Here is an 18,814-nt window from a genome sequence, read left to right as displayed (position 1 = left end):
CGCTCCTTGTGACCTTGGGCAAGTCACTTTATAGTGAGACTTGGAGGTGGCAGGCAGTGAGGCAGCGAAGCAGCAGGGTCTTTGTACACCCAGGGCCATGAGTTTGAATCCCACTCAAGGAGGGAGGTTGAAAGTGGGTACTAGTCAAGCTTTTTGACTTAGTTTTTGGGTACTTGCCAGGTTCTTATGGCCTGGATTGGCCACTGTTGGAAACAGGATGGGGGGCTTGATGGACCCTTGGTCTGACCCAGTATGGCATGTTCTTATATAAAATAGATGTGCTTGTGCATGCACGCGTCCATTAAAGCATGCTTGCGCATGCTTTAAAATGATCTCTTCTATGTGGACAAGTGCAAAGCGATGCATGTAGGGAAGAGCAACCCAAAGTTTTGCTGCACAATGCAAGGTACCACATTGGGAGTCACCACTCAGGAAAAGGATCTAAGCAATATTGTGGATATTATGTTGAAATCCTCTGCTCAGTATGTGGTGGTGACCAAGAAAGCAAATAGAATTATTAGGGAAGGAATGGAGAATAAAACAGAGAATATCATAATGCCTCTGATATCACTCTATGGAGCAACTGTACCTTGAGTATTATGTGCATTTCTGATCACTACATCTCAAAAACGATATAGTAGAATTAGAAGAGGTACAGAGAAGGATGACCAAAATAATAAAGGGGATGGAACAATTCTCTTATGAGGAAAGGCTAAAAGAAGTTAGGGCTCTTCAGCTTGGAGAAGAGATGGTTGAGGGGAGATATGATAGAGGTCTATAAAATAATGAGTGGAGTAAAATGGGCAAATGCGAATGAGTTGTTTACTCTTTCCAAAAGTACAAAAACTAGGTGACGTTCAATGAAGTTACTAGGCAATACGTTTAAGACAAATAGGAGAAAATATATTTTATTCAATGCAAAATTAAATTCTGGTATTTGTTGCCAGAGGATGTAATGAAAACTGTTAGCGTAGCTGGGTTTTAAAAAGATTTTGACAAGTTCCTGGAAGAAAAGTCCATAAACCATTATTAAGGTGAACTTGGGGAAATTCACTGCTTATCCTTGGGATAAGCAACATGGAATCTATAGACCTTTTGGAATCTTGCCAGGTACTTGTGACTTGGATTGGCCACTGTTAGAAACAGGATACTGGGCTTGGTGGACTTTGGTCTTACCCAGTATGGCAAATCTTATGTTCATATTATGAAGATTATTTATCCTGTCCAATTTTTTTAAAATGATGTATTGTCATTAATGAGCATATCCATTATCCCACTATATTCCCAGCTCTAAATCTGAGATAAGACATATTTATCCAAATCTTGATTTTATTTTTTTAATAATTTATAAGATTAGTGATTATAATATGAAGAGCATCAAATTCCTCCTTCATATTAAGCAGATTTAACTACAACTAGATTTAATTAGTCCCCTTCACACCCCCAGTGCATTATCCTGACCTCTTTCCACAGCTGTATTTGATACTATTAGTAACACTAATATGAGATACATCTGTAGTAAAATGTGCTATAATTTGCTTTTCGTCCTTGTAATATTTTAGTTACTAGTCTTTAGTTTTCCAGCTTTTAAAGAACCAAAGTTGATATAACTGTTCACTCATTTTCAACAGAAATGCATTTCTGTTTACACAAGTAGAAGAGTTACATTTAAGAATACAAATATTGGCTTGTGATTGCCACAATTTTTTTCATAGTGTGTAAAGGATCTGCAATGTTCTCTCTGTGGCAGTTGTATGTTTTTCTGGTATCCTCTTGGATCCAAAATCTCCTTTGCTACATCAGTAGTTTGCTTGTCTGACCAATAAAATTTATGCAAGTTGAAAATTATCCAGACCTTGTGATAAATAGTATATACGGTAACTTTCTTTTGCATATGTTGGGACTTAGCATAACTCATGCTGTCTATTTTGATGTTTCAAAAACCTATAACAATCTCTCGATTATAATCTTGGCACGTTAAGAGGCTCGGCTTTAAGTGTATGTGAGGAAATATTACATTAGGATTATGGTGACATTCATATCCTTTGAAAATATAGGCTTTTTCAAAATCCTGATACTAAACAGGGATTTTGCACATTGCACCACATGTTGGTTTTCAGTTAGAGTAGCCCTTTTATATTAAACATGATTGTTCTGCTCTAGATCTCTGAAGAACAAGCAGTGAAGGTCACAGAGGAATTTTTGAAAGAAAACTACCCCCCTCCCTGAAGTATATAATATAGAGGATAATTTTCAAGCATCCTGCAAATATAAACATATGTTACACCAATTATCAAAGTGGATTTATGCACATAAATTTGCTTTGAAAATAATCCCTCCAAATCTACCCTACACAAGTTACACTTGCTATTTGAGGCAACTAAAATTTTTGTGAAAATGTATAAACACACAGTTGAATCTTATTTATTTATTTATTTATTTATTTACTTATTTATTTAAAGTTTTGTATACCGACATTCGTTAAGAAAACATCACATCGGTTTCCATGGAACAAAAAGTAGCCAACAGGGCTTTACAATGAAACTGATAATAGAACTGGGGAGGGGGGGGGGGGAGGGGAAGGGGCGAGGGGAGGGGGGTTGGAGGATGAGGGAAACCAAGGATATGCTGTACAAATAGGTAAACGCAAAAACATAGTTAAATACAAGTATAGATTATGCACAATAATATACTAGAGATAGTGAATTAAGAAGGGGGGTTTTCGGTCGTAGACCTGGAGGGCGAGGGGAGGGGTGAGGGGGGCAGAAAGGTGAAGGAGAATAGGAGTGATAAGAAGAGGGGGCTCATGCGTAGGCTAATGTGAACAGCCAGGTCTTGAGGTTCTGTCTGAGTATATGCATCAGATTAAACCCTGCCCCTAACTTCACCCTAAAAAAAATGCCTTTGCTCAGTTTTTGATAAATGTGATTGTGAATATGTCCTAAGTGCATAAACTCACTGTATTATCAGAGGGTCAATTTTGTAAAAGGCAATTTTTATGTGTAAATCACTGTTTCCCTTACAAATATCCCTTTGAAAATTACACCCATATTGTGTAAACACTGCGCATAATACACAATGCTTTTAGCAAACAATGTTCTTTTTGGGCATTCTTTACAGTATGTGAAGAACATCTTATGTTAGTAACCCCTTTTTTAGGAATAGTAACTCCCTTCAGGACACTCAGCTAATTTGTATCTTTGGGGCTGCTCTGGCTAGCAATTCTATCCCACGCTTGAATCTTAATCCCTGGGGGCTGGATTCTTTTTGTGGGGGGCAGCTCTCACTTGTGGCCCAGATGATGTTAAAAGGCTCCCAGTGTGTGTGTACTGAAGGTGCTTCTCATGAGGTGAGAGGCTGTAATGAATAGACAGCACCAGGCTCTGTCTGTAGTCCAGAAGTGTGAATTTACATCCGAATGAAGGTCAGTGTATGCTTTTCCTCTGTAGGTGGGTGTCCTTTAATTGGACCTCTGTGTAGAGCCCATGATGATATTTAATTGTACAAAACCTCCCAGCATCTATCTGGGAATCCTACTGAAGAGGTCCCTGATTTTACTGCAAAAATCCTATCTTAGCTCTTCATCTTCCTTGCACACCCAGCCTGTCTTGGTCCCTTGGTGTTGGTGTGTGGATATCCAGTTGGGGTCTCCCTATTATTCTTCCATCTTTAGTATATTCATATTTCTGGGGACTTTTCTTGGGGAAAAGGCAGTGGGATCAGGCTAGTTTCTCAGCAGTGCAATCCCAGCGGGGAAGGGGGATCCAAAAATATTCCCACTCTGCTCACATGTCTTAAAGTTAAAATGGATACATCTTCTGCCTTCACTATCTCTCACAGTAGGATCCATCACAGATGCTTGCCCACCCCGGATTTAGAGTAGGCTCACAATTCTTGGGTCCCACTGGTGAGAGCCCTTTTGCCCTTAAAGGGTATCAGTCTTAAAAATCTGTCTCTGTAAATTAGTAGGAAAAGGATCTTCCGGCAGGGAGTTCACAATGAGGTATCACTTCTAACAGAAACTCCATTTGGGTAAAGCTGAAAGGACTCACCAGAATGTAAACATCAGACATCCTTACTCTTCAACTGCTTCCTCAAACTGATTCCAAAGTGTCTTAAAATGGCTAGGATAAATAGTTTTCAGCCCTCCAATCTAGACCCTCCAGCTAGGAGGGACTCAGTAGAATCGAATGTCTCTTTCTAAACTGTTGTCTATACAGGACAGTGATACCTGGTGGCCAGACTGGGGGAAGTCTGCCACATTTGATGCTACATTCCATCCATGTCCTTTTTCAACTTGCATGCAAAATTTTCCTTTGCTTGGAAAATTATGTTTGTAGGTCGAAGGTGGTTAAAAAAAAAAAAAAAGTGGTGAGCTCTTTAACATTTTACATCTCATGGCAAAGTTGGTATGAGGATACTCCTGTGACGTGGCCAGTATGTTCCCTGATGCTACCCCCCCCCCCCCCCCCCTTTCCCAGCTCCTAGGGCTGGTAAAGGAAATACATTTCTGAAACAATTTAAAACAAGTTTGCAGGCATTGAGGAGATTGAAGGGAGGAAGTGACGAGATCAAGTCTCAATTTCTTTCTCTCTCACAAACTCACGCACACAAACACACAAAGCCTCTCTCTCAAACAAAGAACCACTCATAATTTTTGCCTCTTTGTCACACACAATCAACCTCCTTCACAAACAAAAAGCAGTCTTACTTTTACTCACATAAACATCCTCCCCATGTCTCTCAAGACACACAAAAAACCAAAGGCATGTTTTAAATTTGCACTCAATGTAAAGAATGTCTTTGGAAACTGTGTGTACACCTGTCTTGTTAAAATGGTATAAGTTGGTCCACTACAACTGTCATAAGCCATTGGTAGTGGTCCTCTGTCAAGAGAGTCTGATTGGCATCATATATAATGGAGTCCATAATGTGAAAAGTTCATTGTGTGTACACAGGATAAGCCAGTCTGATCATCTGTGTGATAAGATTTGTGACTGTGTTCCAAACATGATTATTACTGAATATTCAAAGGAATTGCAAGATGAATTCCCTAATAATTTAAGCTGCAATTTTATCGATCTAGGGTTAGTTATTACTGCTAGCCTTACAGACTTTTGAAACATTACACAGTAATTACATTTCTCTTTTACATTTACATTTACAATTACATTTCTCTTTTCTGCTGTTTATTGTTCTCATGTTTCCCCCCTCCCCGTTCAATGTAATTTCAACCTTCGTTATGATGTAAACCGATATGATGTGTATTTTAATGTCGGTATAAAAAAGCTGTTAAATAAATAAATAAAAATGAAACAGTGCTTGGTAATTAAACTTCTTAAGGCAAATATTCAGTGCTACGTAACCTGATAAGTAGGTACTTATCTGACTAAGTGGCAGCGGCTGAATATCCGTGTTGAGTTAGTGGACCCTAGGCCGAGACGAGATTGCTGCTACCTGCAGGGGCAACCCCAGCAGGTCCTCGTCATCTGCAGGCAGATCTGGTCAGTGCGGAGAGCCAGCTGGATCTTCAGCAATACCAGCCCTCATTCCCCGCAGGTTGAGCCCTTGGGTGCCGGGTCAGCTGGACTTAGGCAGGGGCCTCAGGTGATGAAGAATCACATGGCGAGAGACAAAGACGTAGTCAGGCTGGCCACAGTTGAGACAGGTGGTGGTCAGCAGAGGTCCAGGGACATTCCAGGAGTCAAGGCAGACAGCAGACAGACAGAGGTCATGAGACGTTCCGAGGTCAGGGTAGGCAGCAGGCAAGCAGAGGTCAAGCAGACGTTCTGAGGTCGGGGCTGGCAGAAGATGAGTGAAGATCCAGAACACGTACCGAGGTCAGAAGCCAGAAGACAATCCAAGGAGAAGAGTCAGGGACACAGAAGCTCCAAAGGAGTTTGACCTGTTGCTGAGGCTTCTGCAGATTGCCCGGGCCGGGATTATATAGGCCCCTGGCTCTGACGTCATCATGGTGGGCCGCTGGCATTTTCCCGCCGCTGGCCCTTTAAATGCTAGAGAGCAGCACGAGCATGCACCTAGGGAGCAGGTCGGAGACCGCGCACTGGACAGCATCCTCGCTGCAACGCACTGAGGAGCGTAGCAGGGCTAGATCTGGAGGAGGCCTGCTGGAAACGCCAGCAGGAATTCCCCGTTGCCACGAGGGAGCTGCAGGAAGTCCCCGCTGCACCGGTAAGCAGGACCGGCCGCCTGGCCATGCAGCTGACTCGTGCAACATTACCCCCCCCCCCCCCTTTTAAGCCCCTTTCCTTATGGTTTGTGTTTCTGTGGGTGGGTGGCGTGAAATTTTCGTAGAAGGTCTTTGTTTAATATATTGGATGCAGGTTCCCATATATTCTCCTTGGGCCCGAAGTCTTTCCACGAGATATGAGGTATTCCCATCATCTATGTCTTCGGATATCTAGAATTTCCTCAACTTGGAAAACTTGATCCTCCTCTGCCAATATCTTCGAGGGCTTAGGCACTTTGCAGGATGGCCACGAGAGGATAAAGGATTTAAGTAGGGAGATGTGGAACACATTGTGGATCCTTAGGGAAGTCGGTAGTCACAATTGGTAGGATATGAGACCAACCTGCCGGGTGACAGGAAAGGGACCGATGTAGCGTGGCACTAGCCACATGGAGGGAACTCTGAGGCGGATGTGGCACATGCTCAGCCAGATCTTTTCCCCTGGTTTGAATCGAGGGGGGGCTGGTTGTCTAAGTCGGTCAGCCATCTTCTTAGCACGGAGACCTGCCTTTTGGATCAACTTTTCGGTCTGCTGCCAAAGGTTGTATAATTCAGTAGCCATTAGCTGGGTGGCCGGTGAGGCAACCGAGAGTGGTAACGGAAGTGGTGGAGCTGGTTGTCTTCTGTAAACCAATAAAAAAGGAGAGGAACCTATGGCTGAATTAATGTGCAAATTGTGCAAGAATTCTGCCCATGGGAGTAACTCTACCCAGTTATCTTGGCGGGCATTGGTAAAGGCTCTTAGGAAGGTCTTGAGAGTGTGATTAGTTCTCTCTGCTTGTCCATTAGCCTGTGGGTGGTATGCACTGGTGTGAACCCCAAGCGGATATTTAATTTTTGGCAGAGAGAATCCCAGTACCTTGCTGTAATCTGCACTCCTCGATCTGAGACAATGTGGTGAGGAAGACCGTGCAGCCGGAAGATATGGGAGGTGAAGAGACACACAAGTTCCGGTGTGGAAGGAAGGCCCAGGAGTGCCACGAAATGGGCCATTTTCGAGAATCAGTCGATCACCACCCAAATAACGCTGCTGCCATTAGAAGTCGAGAGGTCCACCATAAAGTCAGTGGACAGATGGGTCCAAGGTTGCTTGGGGGCTGGAAATGGCTGTAACAGCCCCCAAGGTCATCACACCAGTAGCTTGTGTTGAGCACAGGTGGGACAGGATTCCACGTAGGTCTTGACCTCATGTGCCATACAAGGCCATCAGTAGTACCGCCTGAGCAGGTCCAAGGTGTGGAGCTGATCCGGATGTCCTGTCACATAGGAATCATGAGCCCATTCTAGGACCTTCTGCCGACGTCTTGTGCGGACTACTGTTTTCCCGGAAGGAACCATCTGGAAAGCGGCCAGGAGGACCCTAGCCAGGACAATAATGTACACTGGTGGATCCAGCCTATCTTCTGCCTCAAATGAGCGGGAAAGAGTGTCTGCCTGAGTGTTCTTCCCGGCCAGGCGGTAGCGTAGCTCTAAATCAAAACGAGCAAAAAAGAGTGACCAACGGGTATGTCGTGCATTGAAGTGTTGGGCCTGGAGGAGGTACTCCAGGTTTTGTGATCCGTGAAGATGGTGATCCGGTGACACACCCCTTCTAGCCAATGTCGCTACTCTTCAAGTGCCAGCTTAATGGCGCGCGGTTCCTTGTCCCCGATGCTGTAATTGCGTTCTGCTGGAGTGAATTTATGCGAGAAGAACAAACAGGGACAAAGAGCTCCGGAGTCAGCCACCTGACTTTGAAGGTCCTAGAATGGGCTCAACCTCCTAGTTGAATGGGCATTCAGGATCAGGTTGTCGAAGGCAGGGTTCCAACAGGAAGGCTTGCTTGAGTTCGGGCGGCCTGTTCCTGGTATCCGGCCCCCTTCTGACTGAGCGCGGTTAACAGGGCCACAAGCTGGGAGTAGTGCGGAATGAACTGACGATAAAAATTTGCAAAACCTAGAAACCTCTGGCGTTCATGGAGGGTTGAAGGTTGAGTCCATTCCTGGATGTTTCGCATTTTCTCAGGATCCATCTGGAAGCCTTGGCTGGATAAGATATACCCTAAGAAGGGTAAACGTTCTTGCTCAAATACCCACTTTTCGAGCTTGGCATATAGTTGGTGTTCTCAGAGAAGTTGCAAAACTGCCCACACATGCTGACGATAGGTCTAGACATTTTGGGAGAATACAAGAATGTTGTCCAGGTAGACTTCCACCGAGTCATATAGATGGTCTTGAAAGATCTCATTCATCATGTGCTGGATCACTGCGGGAGCATTACACAGGCCAAACAGCATTATGAGATACTCGTAATGGCCGTCCCGGGTGTTGAAGGCCGTCTTCCACTCATCTCCTGGCTGGATACAGATGAGGTATGCACCACACAGGTCCAGCTTCAAGAAGACCTTAGCACTCCTGAGGCAGTCCAACAGCTCTGAGATAAGTGGCAGGGGATATATGTCTTTCTTCGTGATGGCATTAAGACCTCGGTAATCTATGCAGAGGCATAAGGTTCCGTCCTTCTTGGCAACGAAGAAAAACCCTGCCCCTGCCGGCAAGGTGGAAGGTCGAATAAAGACCTTGACAAGGTTCTCCTGGATGTATTGTGACATTCCTGAAGATTCTGGAGGGGAAAGAGGGTACACCCTACTCCGTGGGGGAATGGCTCCTGGTAGAAAGCTAATGGCGCAGTCGAAGCACCAATGTTCTGGCAAAATCTCTGCCTTGCTTTTAGAGAAAAAATCTACGAAGTCTTGGTACTGTGGTGGGAGATCCACGGGGGTAGTAGTCAGGGCAATTGTGGTCACGAGCTGGACCCATCGTAGGCAATCCTTAAAGCCGTGAGGCCGCCAACTGGTGAGCTGGAGGGTTCCCCAGTTGAATTAAGGTGAATGTTGCTGGAGCCAAGGCAACCCCAAGACTATGGGGTGCACAGCTCTCTCCAGAATGTAATTTGTTCTTCATGCAGAAGGCCCCGGCAGGGGTTCTCCATAGATGGAAGAAATGTACAAAGGACATTTCACAGGCATTTGTGGGCAGCTGCAGTTCCTTTACCAGGGCTCGGGTATTAAATTCCCGCTGGCCCCCGAATCCTCGGGGGCGAGTGTGGGGAATTCTTGGCCATCTTCCACAATGGATATTGGAAGCGTCAGTTGGTGGGCTACATTGGTACAGCCTAGAAGCGTGTCCCTTCCGGCTCCTAGGCTGGCCTGTTTCCCAGCTTCTGTGGGCAACGGTCCACCAGGTACCCCCCTTTTGGCGCAGGAAAAGCAGAGGCCAAGGCAGCGATGGCAGAGTTTCTCTTCAGCCGAAATGTGAGTTTGGCCCAACTGCATAGGTTCCTCTGAACGTCCAGCAGAGGCTACCTCCTGAGTAGCGGGGAGGAGAGGGCAGGAAAAGGTGACGTGCCTGCAAGGGACCCGAAGTTCCGGGGCTTGTTGGAAGTGCTGATCAATCCTTCCCGTCAGATCAATCAGGGCGTCAAGGGCCTCCGGTAGCTCTCTCGCTGTTAGCTCGTCCTTAGTACATGGAGACAAGCCCTCAAGGAAAATGGCTCAGAGACTGTCCTCCCGCCAATTCAGTTCGGAAGCCAGGGTGCAGAACTTGATGGCATAGTCAAACAGTGGCCGCGAGCCCTGGCAAAGGTAGAGCAAATCTGAGCCCAATGTGGCTAAATGTCTGGGCTCATTGAACGCCTGTTTGAAGGCCTGCAGGAACAGTTGGGTATCCTGGAGTAGCGGATCCCCTCTTTCCCACAGGGGTGATGCTCAATCCAAGACCTTGCCATCCAGGAGGCAGATAATGAATTTTGTTTTCATGGCACCAGTAGGGAACTGAGCAGGCTGCAGGTAAAAATGCATCAGGCATTGGTTCAGAAATCCCCATTAGAGTTTGGGATCTCCTGCACATCGGAGCTTTATCAGTAACCACGTAGGAATGGTTGCTGTCACCGAAATATGTGGTGTGGTGTTTGGTTGGTTAGCGGAAGCCGTCAAGGCGTTGAGACGAGTGCTGAGCCGATCCATGGTAGCCGCTACCATCTCGAGACACTGTTGTTGTTGGAGCTTCTGCGCCAGTCCGGGAATGGCCTAGAGCCCAGAGAGGTCCACCGGTTCCATGACCTCAGGAAACTGTTAAGTCGGTGGACCCAAGGCTGAGACTAGATTGATGCTAACTGTAGGGGCAATCCCAACAGGTCTTTGTTGTCGGCAGGCGGAACTGGTCGGTGCGGAAACCCAACTGGACCTTCACCAATACCAGCCCTCGTTCCTGCAGGTTGAGCCCTTGGGTGCCAGAGCCAGCTGGACTTAGGCGGGGCATCCAGTGATGAAGAATCCCACGGCAGGAGACAAAGATGTAGTCAGGCGGGCCACAGTTGAGACAGGCGGCGGTCAGCAAAGGTCCAGGGACGTTCCAGGGGTCGAGGCAGGCAGCAGACACAGAGGTCATGAGACATTCCGAGATCAGGGCAGGCAGCAGGCAAGCAGAGGTCAAACAGACGTTCCAAGGTCAGGGTAGGCAGCAGGCAAGCAGACGTTCCGAGGTCAGGGCTGGCAGCAGGCAAGCAGAGGTCAAACAGACGTTCCAAGGTCAGGGTAGGCAGCAGGCAAGCAGACGTTCCGAGGTCAGGGCTGGCAGAAGATGAATGAAGATCCTGAACATGTACCGAGGTCAGAAGCCAGAAGACAATCCAAGGAGAGGAGTCAGGAACACGGTAACCAGCAGCTCCAAAGGAGTTCGACCTGTTGCTGAGGCCTCTGCAGATTGCCCAGGCCAGGATTATATAGGCCCCTGGCTCTGACATCATCGCGGTGGGCTGCGGGCATTTTCCCGCCGCTGGCCCTTTAAATGCTGGAGAGTAGTGCGCGTGTGCACCTAGGGAGCAGGCTGGAGACAGCACGCCGGATGGCATCCTCGCTGCAACGCGCTGAGGAGCGTGGCAGGGCTAGAGCTGGAGGAGGCCTGCTGGAAACACCAGCGGGGATTCCCCGCCACCACGAGGGGAGCCGCAGGAAGTCCCCACTGCACTGATAAGTGGGGCCAGCCGCCTGGCCATGCGGCCGACTTGTGCAACAATCCAGTTCCCTTTATCGGCCCCACTTAGCCAGATCCCTAAGTGGTGGCGAGATATGGGCATTCCAGGGAGGAGCTACTTATCTGGCTTACATTGCCAGATAAATAGCAAAATTCAAACTTGCCAGTTATGTTAAGTTAGTTGGATAGCTGAATAGCTGGTTTACAGTTAGCCAGATCAGACTCATCCGGCTAACTAGTTTTTTAGTTGCTGATATTCAGTGGCATAGCCGTGCTGCTGAATATCCCTTGTAAGTTAGCCAGATAAGTCTTATCCAACTAATTTACTTAGCCTTTCATCTTTGAATATCTACCCCCTCTTTTACAGAAGAGGTGCCAGTTTAAAATAATTTTCCTAGCATGTAGCAGATGGACTCAGGACCAATGGGTATAGTATACTCCTGCTAGCAGTTGGAGACTGATCAGATTTCAATCTGATATCAGCCCCTAGTACATATACCCCTGCAGGATGTGCAGCTCTTCAGTATTTTCCGTCTCCATAGCAGTTAGGGACTATCTGCACGCTCTCAAGCGTTAGATCAAATTTAAAGAAGAAAACCCAAAATTGAAAGAAGAAAACCTATCTGAAGATGAGCCCCGCTCTCCTGCGGTGATACCCTTTGGTCCCTCCCCCAGTTGAGATTCCCGAGGTGATTTCCGTGATCCCTCAGAGGTGAGCCTCGGTCCGGCGGCCGAATCATGGCGAGGACCTAGCCCCCCGATCCTTCAGGCGCGGCTGAGAGGCAGCAGGTGCACCCTCGAGCGCGGCGGTGAAGGTATTTGCCCTCTCCCTCTGCAGCTGGAGACCGCCCGGGACGAAACCGGCAAGCGCCGAAGACAAGGTAAGGTAGAAATCTTCTACTCGAATCCGGTCTCCGAGGGTCGAGGACGAGCACAGGTCACCGACCGGGACCAGTGCTGCCGGGTTGATCCGCCCTAGCAGGGCCAGGCCCCAGCTATTCCAAGAGTCTGCCCACGTGGAGACTCTCCGTGGGGGTCGCCATATTGCCTGTGTGCTCGTCGTCGCCATCTTGGCCTACTCGCTGCGCCATTCGCCTCCGAGCGCACATCTCCAAGACAGGCGCACAAAGCACTTGTGCGCATAGACTTACGCGCACATAATTCCTTGCGCGCATAACTTGCACGCACATAGCCGAGCGCATATCTACGGCACAGCCGCGCGCACAACTTACACGCTCAATCTAAGCGCACCGGAGCGCACAAGATTTACATGCCGACAACCATGGCACCCCCAGGAACAGAATAAGTGCAAGGCCTCTGCCCAGCATGCCACAGCATGCCACATCAGAGCCACACAAAGCCAGGAGGCAGACGACCTGTGCACGCAGTGCGAGGAGGACCTGGGAGATCCAGCTCAGGGCCAGTCCCACCCAGGGCTGAGTTCCAGCTCCTCAGGGGGCACCCCGGACCTAGCCAGTGGGACCTCCCCCCACAGACGGGGACCCCCAAGGAACCAGCGCCCCTCGGCTTTGATCCAGCGTCCATATCATGGGTGGAGTTTTTCAAAGGGATTCACGCCTTTGTTCAAATGCAAACTGAACCTCTGGCTGTCCAGCCACATGCTCCACCGGAGGACCCACAGGCTCCAGGCCCCTCAAGACCTAGGCACAGACTCCCATTACCCAGAAGCCCCACCTATGGGGACTCGGACACCTCTGAGGAAGAAGCCGAACCCCTAGAAGAAGGGGAGCTCACCCCGGGGACAGATCCTCACCGAACCATGAGACTCTTCTTCACAAAGGACGAGCTCCCGGACCTGGTCAATCAATGTCTGATGGAGCTCGCTATCCCAGGCCCAGATACTTCGGGGGAACTGAAACCGAACCCCCTGCTGGAGGGTCTTCGACAGACTTCTCATCATTTCCCTCTGTTACAAGCAGCACAACAGCTGATTGACCTGGAATGGAATGCTCCGGAGTCCGCATTTAAAGGGGGACGAGCCCTGGCGGCCCTGTACCCCCTGGACCCAGCAACCAAAGATCTTCTTGCATGCCCAAGAGTGGATGCTATGGTCTGCGCGGTCTCTAGGCGCACCACTATCCCAGTGGAGAGAGGAGCTGCGCTCAAAGATGCACATGACAGACGTCTGGAGTCCATCCTCAAACAATCATTTGTCATTGCTGCTATGTCTCTGCAAATTGTGGCCTGCTGTACCATGGTGACACGTGCCTGCCTATCACAAACCAGGAACAACACCCTGGGAGAAGACATGGAACCAGCGGTATTATTCCTAGCGGACGTTGCCTCCGACTTAGTGTGCACAGCGGCCAGAGGAGTGTCCTCCGCGGTGGCTGCCAGGAGACAACTCTGGCTCCGAAGCTGGTCGGCCGACGCATCTTCCAAAATGGGCCTCACAAGGATGCCCTTCAAAGGATCCCTCCTGTTCAGCAGCGATCTAGAGAAACTGGCTGACAAATGGGGCGAGTCCCCATTGCCGCGACTGCCGGAAGATAAGACAAAGAGAAACCAGCGTCCCTTCCCTAGGTCCTCCAGGGGCAGAAGTTCGCAGCGCTTCACTCCTTACAGGAACAACTATCAAGCGCCCCGCCCTACGGGCAGGAACCAGTTCTTTTGGACCAAACACAACGAGAGGGGAGCCAGCTCGGGTACGGGCCCCAGCCGCACCCCACAATGAGATTCAGCCAACCTATCCAAGTGAAGAAGCCATAGGGGGCAGATTAGCCCTATTCCACCACAGATGGGTCGAGATAACCTTGGACAAGTGGGTCCTAGCCATCATTCGGGAGGGGTACTACCTGGATTTCCTACGAACCCCTCCGGACAAGTACATGGAGTCCCCCTGCCACGACTCCTCCAAGAGGGCGGCAGTGGAAGCTACACTGTCCAGGCTACTGGCACTCGAGGCCATAACCCCAGTACCTCCACAGGAAATAAATACTGGCCATTATTCCATTTATTTTATCGTTCCCAAGAAAGAGGGAACATTCAGGCCCATCCTGGATCTTAAGTCAGTCAACCGCCACCTCAGGATCCCTCGCTTCCGCATGGAAACCCTACGATCCGTTATAAGGGCGAGACAACCAGGAGAGTTTCTCACATCCCTGGATCTTTCGGAGGCCTATCAGCAGATCCCCATTCATCAGGAACATCAGCGCTACCTACGCTTCAAAATCCTAAACTGTCACTACCAGTTCTGGGCACTACCCTTCGGGTTAGCCACAGCACCCCGGACGTTCACCAAGGTAATAGTGGTGGTGGCGGCAACACTGAGGAAGGAAGGAATACTTGTTCACCCCTACCTGGACGATTGGCTGATCAGAGCAAAGTCACCGGAGGAAAGCTGCCAAGCAACCAGCAGAGTCATAACTGTACTGGAAAGCCTAGGATGGGTAGTCAACACAAACAAAAGTTCCCTACAGCCCTCACAGTCTCTGGAATACCTAGGAGTCCGATTCGACACCAAAGAGGACAAGGTCAGCCTGACCCCCACAAGGAGATCAAAATTGTGGAACCGGCTACAAACCTTGCTGGATGATCCTCGTCCCACAGCATGGGATTACCTCCAAGTCCTCGGGCTGATGGCATCCACACTGGAAGTTGTGCCATGGGCGCAAGCTCACATGAGGCCCCTACAGCGTTCACTCCTATCACGGTGGAGCCCACGGTCCCAGAACTACACCTTATGTCTATCACTCCCGGGCAGAGTTCGGACCCAGCTACGGTGGTGGCTGCAGGCCAGCCACATGAGCCGGGGATCAAAACTATCCTCCCCAACCTGGACTCTACTCACCACAGATGCCAGTCTACGAGGATGGGGAGCACACTGCGAGGAACTAACCGCCCAAGGGCAGTGGAACGCAGAAGAGGCGGGATGGAACATCAACCGCCTGGAAGCGCGAGCAGTCAGACTAGCCTGCATGCGGTCCACCCACAGACTTCGAAACAAAGCGGTCAGAGTAATGTCGGACAACGCCACGACAGTGGCCTACATCAACCGGCAAGGGGGAACCAGAAGCCAACAGGTGTCCCTAGAAATAGACCCCCTGATGGCGTGGGTGGAAGCAAACCTCCAGGAGATCTCTGCCGTCCACATCGCCGGGAAAGGCAACATCACGGCAGACTTCCTCAGCAGGGAAAGTCTAGACCCAGGTGAATGGAGGCTGTCACCCACAGCCTTCAAGATAATAGTGGATCGGTGGGGGACACCGGACATGGACCTTCTGGCAAACAGATCCAACGCCCGTATCCAGATACTTCAGCCGCAGGCGGGAATCGCAGTCCCAAGGGATCGATGCCCTGGTACAGCCCTGGCCCCCGGGGACTCTACTATACGCCTTCCCGCCGTGGCCCCTACTGGGCCCAATCATTCACAAGATACACCTACACAAGGGACTAGTTCTTCTGGTGGCTCCAGACTGGCCAAGAAGACCCTGGTACGCAGACATGAGAAGACTGCTGGCAGGGAACCCCCTACCCCTGCCCCCACACAGGGACCTACTACAACAAGGTCCGATCCTCCATGAGGACCCAGCTCAATTCTCTCTTATGGTCTGGCCATTGAGAGGGCTCGCCTGAGAAAGAATGGGTACTCAGGGGCGGTAATCGACACCCTCCTCCGAGCACGCAAGTTCTCCACATCACTAACGTACATAAGAATCTGGAGAGTATTTGAAGCCTGGTTCAAAGACCACAACATCAAACCACGCTCATTCTCAGTTCCCGTGATCCTGGAATTCTTACAGAATGGGCTACAGAAGGGCCTGTCCTTCAACTCCATCAAGGTACAGGTGGCTGCCCTGTCATACTACGGCTCCAAGAGCGAGAGCGACAGCATAGCCTCTCACCCGGACGTGTCACGCTTCCTGAAAGGAGTCAAACATATTCGCCCACCACTAAAGTGGCCGGTACCTCTGTGGAATCTCAATCTCGTTTTGGACTTCCTAGCGGGAACCGCCTTCAGACCCCTACGAGGCCTGTCCCTTCGCCGGTTAACCTTGAAGACTGTGTTTTTGCTGGCGGTGTGTTCAGCCCGCCGCATTTCGGAACTACAAGCACTGTCCTGCCATGAGCCGTTCCTCAGGCTCACCCTGGGGTCCATCCAACTATGCACGGTTCCCTCCTTCCTCCCCAAAATGGTCTCACACTTCCACCTTAACCAGACCATCTCGCTACCAATGACGGATGACCGGAAGAATTTGGAAGAAGCCCGTAGTCTCCGCCACCTTAACATCGGCAGACTCCTATCCAGATACCTGGAAATGTCCGAGCCCGTACGAAAAACGGACCACCTGTTCGTCCTTCACAGCAGAAAGAGACAAGGGGAAGCGGCCTCACGGGCAACTATCACCCGCTGGATCAAGGAAGTCATCAAGGTGGCCTACGTAGAAGCTGGCAAGCCACCACCTCTACAGGTCAAGGCCCATTCTACCAGAGCCCAGGCAGTATCATGGGCAGAAACTAGAATGCTGTCACCCGCCGAGATCTGGAGGGCGGCTACATGGTCCTCCATCCATACCTTCTCCAGATTCTACCGTCTGGATGTTCAGGCTCGGGAGGACACAGCATTTGCAAGGGCAATACTAAGTGGGTCATGGGCAGCCTCCCACCCGGTTCGGGAGTAGCTTTTATACATCCCATTGGTCCTGAGTCCATCTGCTACACGCTAGCAAATGGAGAAATTACTTACCTGATAATTTCGTTTTCCTTAGTGTAGACAGATGGACTCAGCATCCCACCCTTGGCTGCCGTCACTCAGGGCCCTCAAATGTTCAAGGGTAAGCCATGTTTTTCATTTACCTAGGGCATCCACCCTGCCGGGTGTCGACGCCTTCCGGTTGAGTACACTGGCGGTCTCCAGCTATAGTCAATCAACCAGCTCAAGTTAATCAAGTTAATCAAGTTTAACGTTTAACCAGGTTATGAAGTTATCCAAGTTAACCAAATTATTAAGTTAATCAATCAGTCAGTCACACATATATATCCACAAGGCTTTTCGAGGAGAATACTGAAGAGCTGCACTTCCTGCAGGGGTATATGTACTAGGGGCTGATGTCAGATTGAAATCTGATCCGTCTCCAACTGCTAGCAGGAGTACACTATACCCATTGGTCCTGAGTCCATCTGCCTACACTAAGGAAAATGAAATTATCAGGTAAGTAATTTCTCCAATGCATTCCTTGCATAGCACTCAAGAAAAAAGAATAGAAATGAGCAAAAAGGACATAGAAAAGATTAAATGGAAAGAGTTTGCAAAGACAGACTGAAAGAGTGGATAACAGCATCAGTGAAGATGACATTGAGGAACCTAGTTGTGGATTGATGAATGTGGTGTGGCAATTTTATAAAACATTCAAATTCATTCATTTATACATGCATTGTTTAAATGGCTTTGAGAGAAATTAGTGCACATGTAACATGCGGTCTAGCAATCTCTAAGTAAAGAGTTTATAAACAAAATTTAAGTGGGCAATAAAATCTGCAGCTCCAGTATTTGCTTTTCATAATATGTTTTCTGTTTACCCCCACTTCCATGAATGCTCTGTAGTCCATACTCTCTCTAACCAAAAGGAAAGTCGGAAAGTCTCCCTTCATTTGTCAGTCAAGAAGAGCTTGTGAGAGAAGTGTTTAATAGCAATCCTCAACTTCTTGGGTGCCTGAGCTTGCCACATGTATGCTGATTGTGAACTCACATAGCACAGAAAGCAGTAGGCCCAAAGTCATTCTAAAACTGGATTCCTTCTGATTTACTGCTGCTACCCATCCTATCTCAAGGAAAGCAATATTATGAAAAAAGAAAAACATTTACTAAAATTCATGTCTCTTTGCATTTATTTAATAAACTGCAGACCTAAGTATGTATTATAAAAAAAAAATAATAATTAATTTACTATTATTGTATAATTATACAGATAATGGGTTTATACCAGATACATTGCTAGAGGATGTGATGAAGACTCTTGATCTTGTGTCAGAACCTGAGTAGTAAGTATGAATTTTTATTTTCATATCTACTGATTTTTCAGTAAAGTATCTGTACTTTTTTTCTAAGTTTTGTTCTCCAAATGGTACATATAGGGACGGTAACTTTCAAACCAGTGTGTGTGTGCGAATATTTATGCACATATGTTGGCCCGCACCCAGGGACACTGCCATTTTATAACATTCATGTGCATGTTATAAAATAGCTTGGCCGCGTGCAAATGTGCGCACAAATCCCATTTCTATCGCATAAATCAGATTTTAAAAGGGGTGCAAGCTGACGACATTCCCAGTTTTACTGGTTCATCCCCAGTTCACCCAGTTAAGATATATGTCCTCCAACCCCCCTAGTTTGATAGCCTTCACTTTCCCCAGTTAGCCCCGACCCTTAAAACATTGCAGATCTGCCTAGTTTTAATTTTTAACTTAGACAGCACTAAAGCAGAAGTAAAGTTACATGGCAGGTGACCTTGGCACACGCTGAGTTACGTATTTACGCACACATCTCAGGTTCACGCCCCAAAATGCCCATGTCCCACCCAAACCAATGACC

General features: G+C 48.4%; 1 protein-coding gene across 1 annotated transcript in view; it reads left to right on the top strand.

Moving 5' to 3' along the window:
• MINDY3 (MINDY lysine 48 deubiquitinase 3) overlaps window positions 1–18,814 on the top strand; it is a 696,716-nt gene that overhangs the window by 565,628 nt on the left and 112,274 nt on the right. The window contains exon 12 of the mRNA XM_029588822.1: window positions 18,192–18,264. Coding sequence (XP_029444682.1) covers window positions 18,192–18,264 — 73 coding nt within the window. The remainder of the gene's footprint in view (window positions 1–18,191; window positions 18,265–18,814) is intronic.

The sequence above is a fragment of the Rhinatrema bivittatum genome, chromosome 2, assembly GCF_901001135.1.
Source record: "Rhinatrema bivittatum chromosome 2, aRhiBiv1.1, whole genome shotgun sequence".
Lineage (NCBI taxonomy): Eukaryota > Metazoa > Chordata > Amphibia > Gymnophiona > Rhinatrematidae > Rhinatrema > Rhinatrema bivittatum.
Note: the sequence above shows the minus strand (reverse complement) of the source record. Positions and strands in the feature narration are given on the sequence as shown.